Source organism: Lontra canadensis, unplaced genomic scaffold (assembly GCF_010015895.1).
Source record: "Lontra canadensis isolate GAN:19392208 unplaced genomic scaffold, GSC_riverotter_1.0 scaffold9, whole genome shotgun sequence".
In the NCBI taxonomy this organism is placed as follows: domain Eukaryota; kingdom Metazoa; phylum Chordata; class Mammalia; order Carnivora; family Mustelidae; genus Lontra; species Lontra canadensis.
The window spans coordinates 1526737-1547368 of record NW_022631003.1 but is presented as its reverse complement, the minus strand read 5'-3'; the positions used below and the strand labels follow the sequence as shown (position 1 = coordinate 1547368).

The following is a 20632-nucleotide window of genomic DNA, read 5'->3' as shown; positions in this document are numbered from 1 at the left end:
AGTTATTTCAGAGATCAATCTTTTCTACTAAAAGACATTAATTGATAAAGTTCTTCTAACTCAAGCAATGTCAACTGCCATGGATTATGTACAGATTGTATGTGGTTCATGGGACCATATTCTGATGACAGAATAGATCAGGCAATAACTAACAGAATTTTTAAAATGATATTCTGTACAAATATAGTTGAATAATGTTTCTCATAGACAAAGTTAATAAGAAAAAATGATCTTGCTATTATTTGGAACTGACTTATCTCCTTTATATCAAATAGATCCTTAGGTAAGATTTTCTCACGAAATACTTTTAAATTAGTAACCACTGTTTTTTTTAAAACTCACAAATTAATGATCTTTTTGTAAGTCACTAAAACAAAAATGCACATTCTAAACTCTCACATAAATATATATAATACGTTTTGAGCCAAAATATTACATATTTTAATTGAACCAGAGTACTCTAAAAGTAGGCATAAAAAGACAATCATAAGTAAGAATAATCCAGGAAAATTAGTTTAATACAAAACAATGCAGTGCCAAATTCTAATCACATCTATTTTTGAATAATTTCCTCTAATTAACATCAAAACTAACATGGACTTGCAGGCAGAGTGATGTTTCAAAGCAGAAATTTTCATCTTATGTTGAATGCTGTAAGAAACACCTGTCAATCCTTACACCAGCCTTTGCAGGCAATCTGAGATTTCTTGACCTTCTCCTGGGAGTGAGAGTCAAGAGGAATGTTTACGTTTTTCCTATACTATTCCAAGTTCCAGTACCAAGGATCTCACTTCTCGGGAGGCAAAAAAGTATTTAAAAAATGTCATTTGGGGAGAAATGTGTCCTAATTCAAGGCAAAAGAAAGACATTACCAATCATTCAGAATCTCACTTAATAAATTCTGTCACATTTGGGGGAAATTAGTAGATCTGCATTTAAAAAAAAAGATTAGAGCCACAAACTCAGTTGCAATGCAAAGAATAATTTAATTTGGATATATTTTTTAAAAGATTCTATTTATTTATTTGTCAGAGAGAGAGATATCACAAATAGGCAGACAGAGAGAGAGGAAGAAGCAGGCTCCCTGCTGAGCAGAGAGCCTGATGCGGGCCTCGACCCCAGGACCCTGGGATCATGACCCGAGCCAAAGGCAGAGGCTTAACCCACTGAGCCACCCAGGTGCCCTGCAAAGAATAATTTAAAATTCAAGCACTATGGGGCACCTGAGTAGCTCAGAGGGTTAGGCGTCTGCCTTAGGCTCGGGTGATGATCCTAAGATTCTGGGATGGAGTCCCGCATTGGACTCCATGCTCAGCGGGGAGTCTGCTTCTCCCTCTCTCCCTACCTCTCCCCTTGGCTGTGCTCTCTCTCTCTCTCAATAAATAAATAAAACCTGCAAAGAAAAGGAAAATTCAAGCACTACGTTCCTTTGAGCTACTAATCTTCACTAAGAATTATTCACATAATCTTGACTGTTAAGTAATCAGACAACAAATTTTAGGTACCTGCTAAGGTCTGTGATATGTAAGCTAATAGAGAGCTACTGTTTTGTAAGCTAATTAAGTAGCAGAGATTGATGCAAAGATGTGTAATATAATTAGATAGAGTGTGATAGTCATGCTTGTAAAGCATTCTACAACTATAGTTCTAAAATCTTTCTCTTCTCCAAACTAGAACACTGTGATGGCTGCTCTCTAGCCTTGTGCCATAAGGTCCTGAAGAGAAAGATCCAGAAAGAGTCAACAGCATAAATTTCAATGTCTATGTTAATTAATCTAGAATTTTTCTTCACAGATTAATAAAAACAAATTAATCACATGTGTGCTAATATTAAGTACATCAAATTAGACTATAAAATATAGTGGAATACTCAAGTTAGAAATTCATCTTGAGACTACTAATGGCTGTTTTTCTGTTGATATCATTCCTTCTGGGAGAATAAGAACAAGCAAAAAAAAAAAAGTGGAGCAGGGGGAAGGAAAAGAATCAATAATTAAAAGATAAACTGTTCAAAAATAAAAACCAACCAAAATATTCTTTTATTTGTCTCCTTCCATGAAATGAAGGTCAGATATACATTTCAAATAGTGGTAGTAGCATCTCATTAGTTATCCATACTGGTTCTTTCATGAAAGCTTGCTTAATTTAGGACATAAACTTTTTAATAAAAGAATATGGAAATGTGAAAAGAAATGGAATTTGACGTTAAAAAAAAAAAACTTGGACTACTATCTTTTATTCATACCTTCAAAGCAAGCCATTTACATTCTGATCTCCCTTGCTCTGATTTATAAAATATTAAAAATGCCACAATCTCTTGACATAAAACCCACTTCATTCCAGAAGGATCTTTGAGGTGTAGTATCAACACCAGCCTCATATATATGACTTTAGTGTTATAAACACTTTAGCCATAATGCTCTGTAAATTGATGTGTTTTCTTGTTCTGTCAAGATATTTAATATATGCTGTATAATTTTTTATGGCTCTATGAGACTTGCCAAATAAGCACAAAGTAGATACCACAGAGAATATGTTCAACAAGCAAAAGAATGACTTTTGTTTTCATTTCATTATTTAGTACTTTGGAACAACAGTACATGCCAGACACTGCTGTGGGCAGAAAATGCAGCTGTAAACCATTAGAAAAGAATCCCCTGACTTCATGGAACAGAGGCTAGTGGAGGGAGAAACACATAATATAACAAGACAATGAAATAAAGTCTACACTGTGTTGTATGGTTTTGAGTGCCATAGAAAAAAGGTAGAAAACAGAGATTGGAAATATTAAAGAGGGATATATTTTACTTTTGACTACATTGATCAGGCATGGCCTCACTGAGGAGATGGTACCTGAGTAAATTCCTGAAGAGTTGAGAGAGCAAGTCACATGTTGTTTTGGGAACAACATTCCAGCCCTAGGGAATAGCCAGTGTAAAGTCCCTAAAACAACGGAATGCCTGACATATTGAACTGCAAAGGACACCAGAATTGTGGGAGCAGAATGGATTAGTTAGAAAACTGGAGGAGGTGACGGCAGACAGAAAAAGGGAAGGGGACAGCTCTTAGACCTTTAGGCCAATTTACAAACCTGGGCTTTTACACTGAAAAGGGGAAGATTTCAGAGATTTGAGCAGATGTGAAACAAAATTTGACTTACCTTTTATCAGAATCAGGATCTTTCTTGTTATTTTGGCAACAGACTGATGAGGTACAAGGACATAAAGCAAGGAGCCAGTTAGGAAAATCCTGTCTAATCCAGATGAGAGAAGGGGACTCTGACTAGGATGGAGCTGTGGAGGTGGTTATTGGGGTTCAAGTCTACATATATTTTGAAGGTAAAACAGAGAGACTTTACTGTTAGATGGAATACAGAATGTATGAAAGAAATAAAAAACTGAGGATTTGGCATAAGCCAACAGAAGACTGACAGGGGTATTAATTGAGATACAGAAGAATAAGTGAAGATCATAAACTCAATTTGGGACATGTTGAATTTCTGCATTTGACAATAGGAGTCTGATGGTCACAGGAAATGTCTGCATTAGGAATGTTAATTCCATCAACATTTAGATGATATGTAAAGCCAAGGGATAGAAGAGATCATCAATTGTGTCAGCCCAGATGGAAAGAGAAAAGGTACAGGTACTGAATCCTGGAATCACCAAGCACTAATGGGTCTTGAGGATTAGGAGTGACCAACAACAAACACTGAGGACTGACCAATGAGGTAGGAGGAAAAGTAGGCAAGTGTGCTGCCCTAGAGCCAATGAGGAAAGTGTTGCAGAAAAGAAGAGACCTGGAGTAGGTAATACTGCTGATTAACAGGAATGAGACTGAGAATAGATCAATGCGTTTAGCAATATGGAGATTACAGATAATTTTCAGAAAGCAGAGTAGATGAAGTTTAGGGGGTGAATGCTCAGCTGGAGTGGTGGATTCAAGAGAAAATGAAGAAAATGTGGGGAGAATTGTGAAATAATAAGTGCATAGAATTTTTTAAATTTTGCTGTAAAAGGAAAGAAATGGGATGGTGACTTGGTAAGGTGAGGTTGTTAATAGAATTTTTTTGAGATGGGAGAAATATAAGAACATTGAATATTGTTGGTTATAACCCACTAAAGATGGATACACTGATGATGTAGGAAAAGAAGAGGGAAAGTTTTGTCCTGAAATAGCAAGAGGGAATGATTTCTGAACACATGAGAGGGAACTGCCTTTTTTCCAGGAACATGGACAGTTTATTACATTAGGGGTAACAGGCAATGGAATAACAAGAGTTGATCCTCGGTTATAAAGAATTTACAAATACACATGATATTCACTGGATTATAGGCCTTACCTTCTTATTACCACAATATATTTCTAGGAACCATAATTAGCCAAGGTTTTAAAATAAAGCATAGGGCTGCCTGGGTGGCTCAGTCATTAAGAGTCTGCCTTCGGCTCAGGTCATGATCCCAGGGTCCTAGGATCAAGCCCCGCATTCAGCTACCTGCTCCAGGAAGCCTGCCTCTCCCTCTCCCACTCCCCCTGTTTGTGTTCCTTCTCTCGCTGTATCTCTCTCTGTCAAATAAATAAATAAAATCTTAAAAGAAAAGAAAAGGAAGAAAAGACAGCATAGATATGAGCAACACTATACTATAAGCATAGAATCTCAGACAGAGTAGGCCCTAAAATATTTGTTGCATAAGTCATAATTATTGATTAAATGGTTATGATTAAATTAATAAAGTGAAAGTGTATGCCTTTTGTAATTATTTGAAATTAGCAAAAGTATTCAACATATTAGAGAGAACTAGAATTACCCTTTCATACATAAGTGAACAGAAGTCTCAGAAGTTCAGTGGTTTTCCTGTGTCGTGGGGTTTAGCAAAGCTGAAACTGAAATCCAGGTACTATTATTTCTTGTTAAATACTTTTCCATGCAACCCATACTTTCTTGCTTATAAAAAGTATCTGATGGGCTATAAGGTATGCTCAATACATTAAAAGATAAAGTCATGGTATTATAAATATAAGGATTTGAGATCCTCAAATAATTGTGTTTATATAATTATATGAACTCTAATAATATTTTCATATTTCATTCCTAATAACATTATTTGCCTTATTAAAACGTAGGAGTAGTCATGAGAAATACTTTCAATGGCCCATGTGTCATAAAGAAGGGTTCCAGAGAAGCTTAATATTTCTTTATATCCAATGAGCATAATGAAATGAAGGAGATGGCTCAGAGTAAAACAAAAGTAAGCCATGAATAAAATCCTGGTGAGTACCACTTACCAACTGTGTGGTGTTGAACAAGTTACTTAACCTCTCTGTGCCTCGGTTGTATCATCTGAAAAATGGGAATAATAATAACGACCTCATTGGGATGTTTTGAGGATTAACTGAGATGATACATCTAACCAGTTTAATAAAAGAGCTGGATTCAGAAATCAATATTGTTATATCTCCTGATTCCCTCAGATGAAGAAATGAACCCCAAACGAAATTGCAGGCAAGTATCTTAGCGTTTCTGTTCATGCGTAGAAAATAAACTATCTGTCCTTTTGTTTGGAATTAAATACTCTACAATTTCCTAGTTCTAGTTCCATACAGGACTATGTAATATACAACACCCCAAGCTCCTATCCCACCTGAACCTCACCCTTTTCACTCAGCTCAAACTTGTTTCAAGCTTTCAAGTCTTCAATGGAGTATATGGACACAGTGGTCTCCTTTTATGCTGACATCCTACACTCATAGCAACAGTTCCTGACCCTTCCAGAGTCAGAGCCTGGGACTAAAACTGGAATGAAGGATCACAATGAAATGTGGCTGACACAGATATCATCTATGGTCAGGGCTTTCTGAGTGCAATCGATGACCCTTCTTCTGGAGTAGGTTCAAGACTTTCTCAAAGAACCCATCTTCCTCAGTTTTACTTGACTCACTCTCAGTTTCTTATTTGGAGTTAGTCCTCCAATTCGTCTCTCATTATTCAACACCTGGGGACATGGGGTTCAAAAAATTAATAACTTAAATTATTTATTTATTTATTTATTATTTTTTTACATTGGAGGACTTGCAAGTTTGCTTACCATGCAACCCTTTAATCTACTACAGAGGCATGGGCATCTCTAGCCACAGCTGTGTCTTTTAGACATCCGACTCTATATCCTTCAACTTCTGGAGGAAATACATCAAGCTCTTTTAAGTGTTTTCCCTGAAGCTCCTCTCACTTGGTTCAACTGAAGGGTAATCACCCCATCCCTCATACATGGAATGGTAGATTATGCACAGGAAGCCAACAGTTCTCCAAAAAAACCCCAATCTCTCTTCTAGCTTTACCACCTCAACATTTGTAGAGTCTTAAAATGGAGCTTGAACTAACGTTGGACTTATTCGTTGGATTACGTCTTAGCACTTTCTGTGGATAAAGTCTTACAACTCACTTTTTTAGCCTCCCTTTAAAGAGAAAGACTACAATTTGAATATCTGGATGCTTATATAAAGCCCAGCCTGGCATAGTGGGGGTGTTCAGAAATATCAGCTATTGCTATTATTCATCATATCTTTATTATTTAAGATTTAAGGAGTGGCTAGATGAGGAGCTGCTCACAGAAAAAGAAATAGGGAAGAAAAAGCCAAAAAAATGATTTAAAAACCGAGACAGTGTGGTGTCATAGAAATTAAAAGAATAAGATGTTTGGATTTTTTTGTTTTGTTTTGCTCTTTGAGAAGGGCACAATCACAGTGTCAAACTTTGCAGTGAATTTTAATAAAACATACCTACTGCATTCATCAACTTGCTTACTGGTGACATCATTTTGAGCAGGGAGTCAGGGAGGGCCAGACTTCAGTTGCTCAAAGGTGAATAGAAAATGAAGAAACTGAGACAGTGAGAACAAACAAGTTGGGAAATGAAGTATCAGGAAAAGAAAAGATAGATTGGTGGCTAAGCAGAGACATGGTGTTATGTGAAATTTTTGTTGGCCTTGTACTTTTCCTTTTAAGAAATAGATCTGAATATGTTAACTAAAAAAGAACAATTTGATAGAGCAAGAACAATTGAAGATAGTAGATACAGAGAAAAAATAATAATCAAAAGGACATGAGAATAAGGCATCAAAAATTTAGAGGAAGGTATTAGCCTTAACCAGAAAGGGCAATGCATAAGATTGGAGAATGGAAGTAAATGAAGAAGAGTATGAGAGTAAACAAGAGTATGGGGGTACATGGGAAAAGAACCAGTATTGAAAGACAACATAATGAGTAGCTAGAAAAGGAATGGTTACAAAAGAATTAAGGACATGGGAATTATAAGATGAAATAATTAATAGCATTGCTTGGCACCGAGATGCCAAGGGGCATGAAGAAATGAAAGGATCACTAGATTTGCAAAATATGTATCCATTGGTAGCATACACAAGTATATCTTTAAGAGAATGATGATGATAAAAGCCTGATTATAGAGGTTAAAAAAGAGATATAAATAAAGTGATATAAATCATGAGATACAAAGGCTGTTTGTGAACACCATTTCATTTGGCCAGGGGAAAAATAACTAACTGGAGGCAAGAAAAGCACATTAAGAAAAGAGAATAACTACAGTAAGAGGTAGCAAAAATGCAGCATCTTTGATGGGAGTAAGAGATAAAATGTTTAGTTGCCGTGGCATTAGGTTTCATTGGAAAGGAAAGAGCTCTATCTTGATGTTATCTTCTCAGCACAATACGAAGAGATGTTGTTTGACTTAATCAAGGGACATGTGAGATTGGCCATTGAGGAAGTGGAAAATTTGGGAAAACCATTTAGCAGAGTGTAGTTTAAGAATTTTTTTTTTATAAAAAGGCCAAATCAAGGGAATTGCAAAATTTGATAAAGATTGCTGAAGGTAAGGATTTTTAGTACTTTCAATTTGTGCTAGTGTTCATTATTACACAGTAAAATTGTGCAGTTAAGGTTGGCTAAGGATAATGATGATAATATCTATAGTAATAATAACAGCATCAATAGGTGCACTTCACATTTATTGAGCATGTACTATCTGTGAAGCACTGAATTGATCATTTGACATGTTCCAGCTCATTTATTTCTCATAATGATCCTATGAGGCAGGTTCTATCATTGTTTGAATTAACTACTTTGACCAAAGTCACTGAGCTAGTAAGTTACAAGCAAAAAAAAAAAAAAAAAGATATCTAGATATTCTGTCTCCAGGATAAAAGTGACTCCTCTAAGTGTCACTTAAATGCTTTGTGTTTTAAAAATGTAAAATTATAAACATATTCCTGCTCACCACAAGTAGCCTCTTTCAACTTAATTTCTCTTCAGGGTATACTACTAGCATACCCCAATTTATGTAAAATGCCTCCTGACATTTTCAAATGTTCAGGGTTTCAGAAGCATATACACACACCTCTTTTCAACCATGCCCAGGAGAAGATATCATCCCTCTTTCCAATTAAGGAAATAGAGTTTCAGAGAAGTCAAGTTACTTACCAACAGTCCCTCAGCTAATAAGTGGAAGAACTCCAATTCAAATTCAGATCTTCTGACTCAACTTCAAATCCTTGGCCACTCAGTTCATTACCAATCCTTGTGTATCCTTTCTCCTCAGTATTATTTCCATTTCTATTGTCTTTCTTAGATTGAAGACTCACAATCTTATTTCAAATTCCCACAACCCTCTAGAATTATTACATTATCACAATAAGCTCTCCTTAATACAATAATGGCCCAAATGACTCTTTTAGCTTATATTTGTGGTACAACAATTGCAGTGGTGGTCCTTGTGCTCCAATCCTCCCTATAATTTTGTTATGTAATTTTGTATTGCATTCCACTCTATATCTAGGCTTGACCATGAAATATTACCAAAAGAAGACTCAAGCGAAAGCTTAAAAAGCACTTGCTTATTTCTACTTTGCTCTTACTCTTCTTCCATGACCATGAACCTGCCAGGGCTGGCTTATTGCAGGATTACACACATGGATAGAGCTGAGTGGCCCCAGTTGGTCCAGCCAAGGTCATTCTGGATCAGACAATAGCAAGTTAACATACAGTTAACTGAGCCAACCTTCAGCTAACCAATGGCATAAATGAGCTAGCCAAGATCAACCAATCCAAGTCAAGATCAGCTGCATTCCATTAACCCAAAATATTGTATGAGATTTGACAGTGTAGTTTTCTGTTGTCACATAATTTTATTTTTTTAAGTATTTATTAAAATTTCAGCTAGTTAACATACAGTGTTATATTAGTTTCAGGTGTACAATATAGTGGTTCAACATTTCCATACAACGCCAGTGCTCATCAAAGTGCACACCTTAATCTCCATCACCTATTTAAATCCATCCCCCCACCCACCTCTCTTCTAGTAACTATCAGTTTGTTCACTACTGTTAAGAATCTCTTTCTTGTTTTGCCTCTTTCTTTCTTTTTTCCCCTTTGCTTTTTTGTTTTGTTTCATAAATTCAACATTTGAGTGAAATCATATAGTATTTGTCTTTCTATATAGGTTAATTTTATTTTTTTTTAAGATTTTATTTGACAGATCACAAGTAGGCAGAAAGGCAGGCAGAGAGAGAGGAGGAAGCAGGCTCCCTGCTGAGCAGAGAGCCTGATGTGGGGCTCAATCCCAGGACTCTGGAATCATAACCCAAGCGGAAGGCAAAGGCTTTAACCCACTGAGCCACCCAGGTGCCCCTATATAGTTTAATTTTATCAACAGCTAGCTGATGAGTACATTATGTAATCCATCCTAATTCAAAATGGCAGAATGATATTCCTCCATTATTACCTCATCACCAGTTCACTCAAAATTCTACTGATCATTCTATATACACACACCTATTGTTTACTGTCACCGTAATATGAACAGGTCATATTCCTGCACTGCCACTCCTACCCTAAAACTCTTTGACAAACAAATCTGTCAGTTATTCTCCTTATTTAATTCCAATTTAGTCTTAGAAAACAAAAACAAGGGCACCTGGGTGGCTCAGTGGACTAAGCCTCTGCTTTCGGTTCAGGTCATGATCTCAGGGTCCTGGGATCTAGCCCTGCATGGGCTCTCTGCTCAGCAGGAAGCCTGCTTCCCCCTCCCCCTCTGTCTGCCTCTCTGCCTACTTGTGACCTCTCTCTCTGTCAAATAAATATATAAAATCTTTAAAACACACACACACACACAAACAAAAGCAAAAACCAGGTATGTGGCTAGTTCATCTGTCTCCTTTGTGAAAATTAGGAACCTCAAGCCTAGCTTAGAAAGAAGAATATAGACTGAACTTCAGTCCCCCAAAAGTCTTTAAGAGGACCTCTGTACAACTCTACTATTCCACAGAGAATATCCTTGAATTCTTTCCAGTGATTTTAAAAAATATTTTATCTATTTATATAACAGAGAGAGAGAGAGAACATAAGCAGGGGGAGCAGCAGACGGAGAGGGAGATCATGACCTGAGCCGAAGGCAGACACTTAATGAACTGAGCCACCAAGGGGACTCCTCCAAAATTTTTTGAAAATACCTCTTTAAGATCACTTTCCACATGAAACTTTCCGTATTTAATCATAAGTCAATATTACAGCTCAAAACTTTTTCAGTACTTCTATAAACTTCTGGTACTATATTAATTTGGATCCATTTATATATTTTTTCTAAGCAAGCCTATTTCCTGAGTTCTCTGGGAGCCAAATTATGTTCTTTTTATTCCCTATCCCCTTTACAAATATATGTAACCATTTAATAACATACAGAAGACCCTCAATATATGCTAAATAAAGTGCTACAGAGAAATTATAAACTTCTATAAATAATGACTTTCTTTATTAGTGAGAAAGTGAGAAAACTCACTTCCCATACCTTTCCTTTAAATATTCTGACTAAGCATATTAGTAATTGACAAATATCTGTCCTGCTTTAAAAAAATTTAAAACTATTTGGTCAATATTACTAGTAAATTATTTTAATGCTCATTGACATACATATACAGAAATTAATTTATCTTTTGGCATTCCGGATCAACAGACAAAAGTCTTTTCATATTTAATTCATTACAAAAATTAATTAGTTCTTACTTATATTATTCTCTCTAATCATCACAAACTACCCTGTGAGGTGTTAGTATTCACTGATTTTTGTAGCATGGAAATTTGTAGTCCTGATGCAAGTTGATGATGTATGAAAGAATCAGAGTACAACCTAGACCTTCCTATTTCAAGTTTATCGTTCCTTCTCCATCCAAAGTAATATGCATTTCCTTCAGGTTTTACTTTGAAAGCCCTCACTATAGACCTGGTACGCCAGTGGTTCAGAGCATGGTAGATGATTTTGATACATTCCTATTCTTAAGGAGCATATAGTCTAGGTTGGGAAATGGGCATGTAAGCAGATAATTTAATGATAAAATGGGAAATGATAAAGCTAAGGAACACAAGGTTTCAGAGGAGGCTTCCTGGAAGAGATGAAGTCTTGGTTAAGATGAGAAGTGAGGCAAAGACATTGGTGAAGAACATTATGGGCACACAGATGAATATGCGTGAAGAAGATAGAGGAAAAGCGTGAAGTTTCATGGCCTGCAAAAGCATGACATTTGTGTATTATTCAAACACATGGCATGACACATTTGCTAAAGTGGAAATGTTAGGAGAAAGGATATGGAAAAAGAAGGAAGATTGGGACCAGGTGCAAAAAAAAAAAAAAAAAAAGGCAGAAAAGAATAGAGATTTGAGAATTATTCAAGAGATTAAAAACAATACGACCCAATGATGACTGAGTTTAGGACTTTCAGTGTCTGGGTGTGGAGACTGAGCACCATATTTTGGGTAAGAAATAGAAGACTGAGGACAACTGAGTTTGAGGCACATTGAATCTGAGGTTCTATGGAACATTAAAATGCATCTGTGCATAACAAAGGTAGAAAATTGAGTGTGTAGCTTAGAAACACCAGGCCTGGTGATACGGAATTACTAGTACTCTTTAAATACCCAATCACATATGAAAAACTAAACACTATGGCTACAAAAAAACTTTATTTACATGGTTAAGGTTGTTAAAATCATTGCTATATTGTTCATAAAGAAATGTTCAGAGAGAAAGTGTCTACAGCAAAGCACCAAATCACCAACACCTACAAGTATTGTATAAAACATAATATGTCATAAAGTTTGACGCTGCTTTGAATTCTAGCCCATGTTTGTGACAATAATTTTCATTTTTATTTTATTGTAGTTTCCAATTTGACATGCTTTATTTATGCCTCAAAACTTACATTTATAGTTATTTTCTCCTCTCAGCTAAATATCCAATGCAATGCCACCAAACAGCATAGTTACACTGCTTACAAAATAGTCAAAAAGATTCAAAGGTACCAATTAAAGAAGAATATCCCTCTATTGCTTGCAGAAAACCTACAGCCCTTAAGGTACAGATTAGATTATTAAAAACTTTCTTTGAAAATATGACAGCACCAAAAAAAATATGACAGGACCATCACTTTCTTTAAGGACCTGTGGATTACTAGCGTTACTCAAATATTTATAATAGTATATTTATAATAGTAAAATGCAAATCAATATTGAAAAAATCTCAATGTATTTGTAAAAGACTTTGGAACTATGTCTATCTAAATGGTTCAGAATCCATAACTTATAATTCCAAAACCCATACACTTTGAAAACTGTTATTTTATTTTTAAGTGTGTTGCAAACTTGATTGATACAAAACTAAACCTGTACTAACAGGAGAGATTTATGGTCTTTATTTTTCCCATGCAATAAGAATATTCAAAGAATTCTCTTCAGAGATGAAAATGTATAATTATGGGGTGCTTCCCCAAATCCATTTGGAGAAGTGTTCCATCATTTACATTATACACATACAAAAAAATCAAGAAAATTCTGAACTTTAAAATACAACTGACACCAGGGGTTTTGAATAAGAGATTGCAGACCAGTATAATTAAAATTCAAAACTTAAAAGTTTAGATTTTACTATAATCAAGATATTCAATACAACAGAACTGCTGGAATTTATTTAATGGTGTACCTTTAAGAATAGATTTATTTGTAAAACATAGTATGTATGAAAACATTTCCAGTTTTCTCCTCTTTTCCCCAAAAATATCTTGTTCACTCATTTTTTTTTTTTTACAGACAAAGAAACACCTTAAACACTTAAATTATTACTAGAATCATTTTGATAGATTTAGGATCCAAATTGACAGTATCAGGCTTGACTAAGATACACAAAGATAATGCGGGAGGGATATATGCATAGTCCTACATGTAGGACCAAGGAATCAACTTTTAATAAGAGTTTAGGGAAAATAGGAACTCATGTAGCATTTATGCAACTCAATCATAAACTTCAGATGACCACTGTCCCAGGGCATACTGAAAGTATGTTGAACCTGCCCTCATGTATAATGTAATCCTAGGCTTCCTTAATAAAGCACTCTATCCAGAAAGAAAAATGACTGCTCATTCTGTGCTTATCACAGAAGATAATGAACAGTGTGAGGGGTTCAGGAGCCAATTTAACACCATTAAGCAACTCCGATAATCTCAAAGGAGAGTAAGCATGATGGTGATCTCTCAAAAATCACCTTACGAAGAACAGTTGCAAAGACTGAAATGTCAACCTTGAAAAATATAATAATTGGTGAAGCTATGATAATTGTCTTTTGAAGTGAATCAACACTCCCTATGTATTTAAACCAGTGAGAGTTACTGAAAATAGTATTGTATCTTAACATAAGACAAACTGACTGAAAATGAAAAGGACTGGAACAGAGGTTCTTCATATACAGTTATAGGGTTATTGGATAGAGATGTCATAAATGGCTCTAGGTGATTCTTTCCATTCTGAGAGTCTTCAATATCTCAACATCACACTTCAAGTTAATAGTACAGCTGGGTTTAGAAGTTTGTCAACTTTGCTTATATAACCTTTAATATTTATGAAAAGATATTTGCTACAAGATATAACTTTATGGAGGGAGGTCAACTCTTCAATATTTCTATACTATCCTTATAGTAGAGGGCCAATCAAATTTATATTCAAAAGAAAAACATAGTGTATTGGGGTGATTATTAAAAATCTCATTCGTATTCTATAATCTTTCTCATATCTAAAACACACACAAGTGTTCTATTCTTAAATAAGAAGACTGAGTCTCAATATTAACTTAGTATATAAATAAGCTTGAAATCCTTAAAATTATATCTTTTCCTATAAAATAAGATTCTCGACAAGCATATATTTTAAAATACCCAATCTAACAATTTTAAGTTTGTGAGAATAAGGCTTAAGTTTTGCCTTTTCTCTATTTCCCTAAATATATTTTAAGGAAACTGGTTGAAATGTTTTCTGAGAAGAGGGAATAATACATGGATAATTCCAGGAATTTTTGAGCAGGTGTTAGGCATTTTTAAAGAAAGACAAATAAAATATAATTAGACAGTAGACTTCCAAACTATAATCATTTCCAAAGATAGACCACACAGCTAAAAATGGAAAATACATATTTCCAAATGTCATAATACTGTTTAAAGCAAGAAAAGGAAAACTAACTATTCCCACATTCGTGTGGTTGAATGCTGATCAACAGCTGATAGGCCTATCAAAACATACAGATAAATTTTCAAAAAAAGAGAGAGGAGACAGGAACTCAGCCTTCACACCCACCATCACCAATGTACCATAAATTTGAGATAAGATTTTTGTGTGAACTAATAATTCTTTTATTATTTTTCTCACTAAAACATGCACATGATATAATTTTAGGGAAAAGATAATTATAAGAATAGAGATAAAGCAAAACTTATTTAAGTCTTGTCACTTTCGCAATTGCAATAGGAAGGACAAATACTACCAGGAAGCATACCTGTGGCAGGGCTGAATTGAGCTGTCGCTGGAGGGAATCTCTGTCATAGATGACATCCTGCAGTCTTTGCTGAGCAAGTGAGAGGCTTTCTTGGGTCTCCCGAAGGGTGTCTAGAAGACGGTCCCTTTCATCTAGCATATTCACCATCAGCTGCTCAAAATGGGAGTCTGAGTCCGAGCCACTGCTTTGGGACCCCCTTTGGCTCATTGGGGTGTCCTCATTAATCGTGGGCATCACTTCACACATCATTGCTTAAAGGAAGTAAAGGGGAGGGAAGTCTTAGTAAAGAAACAACCTGACCTTCGACTCACCAAATTCTGCACTCATTAACCCAATTGTCTCTTTTTTTCCCCCTACCCCCCCGTCTCAACTCCAACCACACTAAATACTTTGAACTCAATGAAATATGATCCATTGATTCCCTCTAAATCTGTATCCTTCCTCTTTTACTGATAATGTATAAAGCTCCTACCTACAAAATATAGGTTGGTTTCACCTACTTCTCAAAGATTTGTGGGGGTTTTTTCGTGACTTATTCCTCCAATTCAATTCAGAGTAATACATTATTCAACATACTAGTTGATCACCTTTCTACCCCTGTAAGTTGACAAATGTCTTGAGAAAATACCACCATCTTACCCTTATTTGTTATATTTTAAAAGCAAGTACAGTGTCTGGCACTTTATGGGTAGAAAGAAAATGATTTTTGAATGACTTCAATAATTGAATGAATTAATGTTCACCCTTGAATTTAGGGAATCTACAAATAGTTAAATATTTATTTTACATAATAACCAGTTTTTAATTTTTTTTCAGATTTTATCAACAGGTTTTTTTTCTTACCAACTAGTTGAAAGTTTCTTGACTTTACAACTCCCATTTTATCACTTTTATGGACTCTCTGACTAAATTGGTAAGGTGATCTACACAGAATAGATAGAGTGATATTGACTACATTGCATATAAACTTTAGGAAATAGACTGAGGTGCATAAGTTGGTTTAGGTTATTATACTGCTAGTTGCCCTTAATATTCTTTTGTTTCCTGTGAACTGCATTGTCCGTTTTCCATCGAAACAATACAAACTAACACTCGATATTCCAGAAAACAGAAACCATAAATTACATTAGCTAATGTAGTTACTTCACATCTCAGCTGTTAATCACAAACTTCTAGTCATGAAATAAATGAACTATTTTTTAAATCACTTATTAACTTGATTTATAACAGACAACAGACTTTAAGATGCAACACTGATCTACTGTATGGCATTTTAAAAATCGGAAATTATCCCATTTTTTCTTTTATCTTCTATCTTACGTTCAAGAAAGAATCAAACCCATCTCAATTTCAGTTGTTGTACTGAGGCCAGAAGCTATTAATTAGAGGGCTTGGTTTTGCAGAAGGCTTATGTGGAGAAATGCTGGTTTGGCTGTTGATCCTGAAGCATTCTTTGGTTTTATAATGCAAGGTCAATTCATTTTTCTGCCTATATATTCCTGTCCCTGGGGAAAATATTTCTGGTGATATAGTCAAATAAAATGTCAAGACCTAACAGCTCAATAATTAATTACTATTATGTGATTCTTCAAATAAATTGGGTTATTGAAGAGATAAATTCAATTATCTGAATGATTCTGTGAGGGCCCACTGAAAACTAGGAGAAACTTTTTAAAAGATAAGAGGAAAGTATTTTATTACTGATATCCTATGTGAAAAAAAAAAAAAAGGGGGTATGAATTTTAGAATAATTTAAGATAATACTTTGAATTATTGCTCATCACTCAAAACACTGGACTACTTGAAGGCAAATATTTGACTTGTTAATCACCCTAAATAGGTAACAGAATAGGTATGTAAGATGTATTTAAATGCACATGCGAGTGTGCATGCATGCACGTACACACACATACACACACACACATTGTTACTGTCGCTAACCACCTAATGATGAAAAGAGAGTATTTTTTTGTATTTTTCTCCATTTGAATTTTATTTAAACATTATCACAAAGCTGGAAAAAGGAGACTTTTTTCTAACTGCTATACATTTTCTTTACATTAATTGAAAAGGAATTAGGAAAAAATGTTCTAACACATTGGAATATTAAAAACAATTAGTTCACATGCCATGCATGAGAATCTACACACTGAACAGCTGTGTCATTCTGAGAAATCATTACCAAGAGCCAATGTGTTTCTTTTTGACATTTAAGGTTAAAACAAAATAGTGGGAGAGGAAATGATAGCACTGACAATTTGTGCCAAAACACTTGCAAGGCTTACATCTTGGGGTTAGTTAAACATTCTTAAATCTCTATTTTAAGTCATATCCTTCTTGGAAAAAAGCCATTAGCACATCTTCACTCTGAATTACTTATAAAAAAGTTTAAATTCCAAGGAAAAGCATAACTGCAGTGATTACCTCAGCTACAATTTCCTTCTGAATACAGGACCCTAATTCTAACAAAGGCATGTTGCCACCATGAGATAATAAACATTCACAAACTTTAGGTTCTCATATCAGTATAAAAGCTGGTCTCCCATTTAGTCAGTCCAAAGATGCTATGGTGAGAAGCAGCTTAGGGACTTAGGGTCTTAGTCTATTAATTCTACACTCAACTTGATTCAATTCCACTCCTGCAGCATTGGAACCAGAAGAAATCACATCACCTCTCAAAACTTCAGTTTTCTCTTCTGTAGCGATATGAACCCATGATTTTATTTTTAAACAAGCCCATTGTAAGACTCCAATAGAATGCCTAAGATCACACAGTAAAATTTAAAGGGCAATTACAAATACAAGTATTTATTTATTTTATAAGGTGACCAACATTCACCTTGGCAGAAAGAATATTGTGCCTTTATGATTCATTCTGATCCCATGCCTAAAGTTTTAATTCCAGTGCATACTCTGAACTCTCCAAATCCAACTGGGAAAAATCAAAGTTACTAAATGCTAAAGTTACTTAGGAAACAAAATGTATTCATCTGTTTTTGTCTTCACCCAGTCAAACCAAATGAGTTAAAATCTTCTCATCAAAACTAGGAGGAAAAAAATTTTCTACAAAAAATAAAGGTCACTTTCATGAACTAGCTTAGTTCTTGCATTAGAAAGCAGATTCTAATATAAATTACAAACTAGTTGTATAACCCTGAAGATAGAGTATAACCTATTTCTTAAATGTATATTTAGATATTAAAATCAATTAAAAATCTATATTCAATGTTCAACACCCTCTTACAGAATGGACAATATCTGAAGTAACTTCAGATGCTCAGAGGCGATTTACCTTCTATCTACTCCATCCTCATATTCCACTTTTAACTTTCACAACCATTTTCAGTATTAAAAATTGTATTGTATCACATAATTCCTGAAAAACCAGGAAGGACATTCTAAGAGCTCACTTTGATATTTGCCTTTCGGGCACCCCTCCCCAAAGTCAATTGGATATATGAATTGTTATCCTTTTCTAAATGTTGCTTTTTTTTTTGTTCATTAAATTACTGGTTTTAAGACCTAGTTAGAGATATTGTTTATTTTGTTACGAAAGGGAAAAAATAATAAAAAATCTGGTTGGTTGAATTATCCTGGTGCTTAAATTTAGCTTGAAGGATCTGAAACCAGGAAAACCAACTCCCTTACTCTTCACACATAACCTTGACTATCTTCCAAATCTCTCAGATTTCAAAATAAAAGTTTTGAATGCCCGCTGGAGTCATCACCCAAGGGCTTTCAAGATCCAATGTGTTTCTTAGCAATATATGTCTCTGAAGCGGTACCTATTCAGATATGATAGTGTCACAAAAGGCTTTTTTTCTGTCAATGAATCACTTCATAAAATCAGATCCCTGGGATTTAGACCCTCCTACAGGCAAAGATGCAATTATTCTCGGTAGTTAGTTTCCTCTTCAAAGATTGAGTCTTAAGAACCAACCCAGCTCCACCTCAGTTAACCCACAAGGAGTAATTCGGTGAGAGAAATCCTAGCCATTGTCTGATTACATTACATGAATATTCCTCCTCCTATTTAACTCTTTGAAATCCCCTGTCTTCAGGAAATATTAGTATCACCTCTAATGGAAGCATTTTGCACTTTCTTTACAGATGGCCAAGAGCCAGCTCTAGCCACAGGGCTGGACAGTTCTGTCTCAGCCACACCCCCACCCCACCACCACCCTGAAGTTGACTTCATAATTTCCACACCAGAATTCTTTATCTCTCACCCAAAAAGAGAGAGCCAAGTAGGGAGGAGGTGGAGAAATAGGAGAAGGGAGAGGATGGGGGTGGAAAGCAAAAAGGTATGGAGCAGTAATTGGCAAGGAGGAATTTGCATCTCATCTTCCCTGGGGGCGGGGTGGGGCCGGGGAGGAGGGGGGTGGGAAAAAAAATAGAGCAGAAGGTAAACCTTGTAACTCAAACACAGTTTCTGTACCTAATGTCTGTAATTTCGGGTCCTGCTTCTTCAATTGATCAATGACAACCGCAGTCTCAGGCTTGACGAGAGGGTTAGCTCACACCCGGCACTCCTGGACCATTTCCCTAGCAACCGGAGGAGAAAGGCAGCTTAGACACTCGCGTGCCCCGGCGCCCTCCCGGAACGTGCCCCGGCTGGGTGGCGTGGCAGCAACCCGGCATCTTCCCGCGGCTCCGTCAGCAGCCAAAAGGAGAAGCGTCCATCGGAAAAATGGCATATTACAAATTTTGCTTTGGGAAGCAGAGCTCGGTTCAGACCATTGTCAAAAGGAGGAGAGGGGGAGGCGGCTCTTAAAGCAGTAGCGGCCCCTTTGCCCGAGCAGCCTCGACTCCCCGCGTGCAGCTGGAGCCCCGGGGCGGGGAGCCGGGAGCTGGGGACCGGGTTTGACTTACAGAAACTTAACCAAGCGACGCTGCTCCCCCTCCGCGCCCAGGCCACCCAGAGGGTGTCCCTCCAAACGGGAGCTTTGGGGAAAGGCGTGAGCAGCATCTGGAAGGGAAGTTATCCCCCCAGTTCCCCTCCCGGAGCCCCTCCGGAGTTCATGGCTAACGTCGGGAGTTGGCAAGCTACAGGGAAGAGAGTCCCCAGGGATGCGGGAAGCACGACCGGTCCTCTCCGGGCCCCCAGGCTATTTCTGCGCTAGGGCGTCTCACTGAACTCAAAAGAGGCGCCTCTTCTCCGGAAAGGCAAGCAGTCGGTCCCCCACACCCAGTTTCTCCTCCCAGCCTCTTTGCAAGCCTCGCCGCTTGCATCAGTCGGCCGGAGGAACCAACCTGCTGGGAGCCGGTGCGGACGCTACAGCATCTTCTCGCCTCACTTGCCTCGTGCTGTGGCTGCTGCTGCTCCTCCTCCTCCGTCTTTCCCCCTCCTCCTCCTTGGCAGCCGCCACCTCCTCTTCCTCTGGAACAAGGGCTTCCCCTGGAAGCTGCTGCAGTGGTTTCCACCGGCCCTTAAATAAATTCTGAAGTAATCACGTCTTTGCTCTCCTCCTCACGCACACGAGCTCGCGGATACACACGACTCGCTCAAAGCCGCTCCCGGGCTGCTGGCGCTGGCGCTGGTCCCAGTGCCCCCTGAGAAGCCAAGGGCTGGGGATGGGCAGGTGTGGGCAGGGGATAGGCTCTTCCTCGTCTGGGCTTCCCCCGCACAATGGTCTCTACAGGAAAGCGTGTGTTGGCCGGTGCTGGGGGAAGGCGAATGAATGCGCTTGGGCACCTTCTGGCTCACTGGCCTTCCCGTGCTTGTCATTTCTTTAAGCAGCTTCCTGCTCCCAGGA

General features: G+C 36.9%; 1 protein-coding gene across 15 annotated transcripts in view; it reads right to left on the bottom strand.

Annotated features, from left to right (window-relative positions):
• Positions 1–20341, bottom strand: part of PPFIA2 (PTPRF interacting protein alpha 2) — a 483812-nt gene extending 463471 nt beyond the window's left edge. For 14 of the 15 annotated variants that reach the window (XM_032854670.1, XM_032854668.1, XM_032854667.1 and 11 more), the window contains exons 1-2: positions 19315–19585; positions 14877–15127 (exon numbers count right to left, since the gene is read on the bottom strand). In XM_032854670.1, coding sequence (XP_032710561.1) covers positions 14877–15125 — 249 coding nt within the window. In that variant the 5' untranslated portion in view covers positions 15126–15127; positions 19315–19585. Of the gene's footprint in view, positions 1–14876; positions 15128–19314; positions 19586–20129 lie in introns of those variants that run through there. The other variant, XM_032854666.1, reaches the window with a different exon arrangement.
• Between the last annotated feature and the right edge of the window lie 291 nt (positions 20342–20632).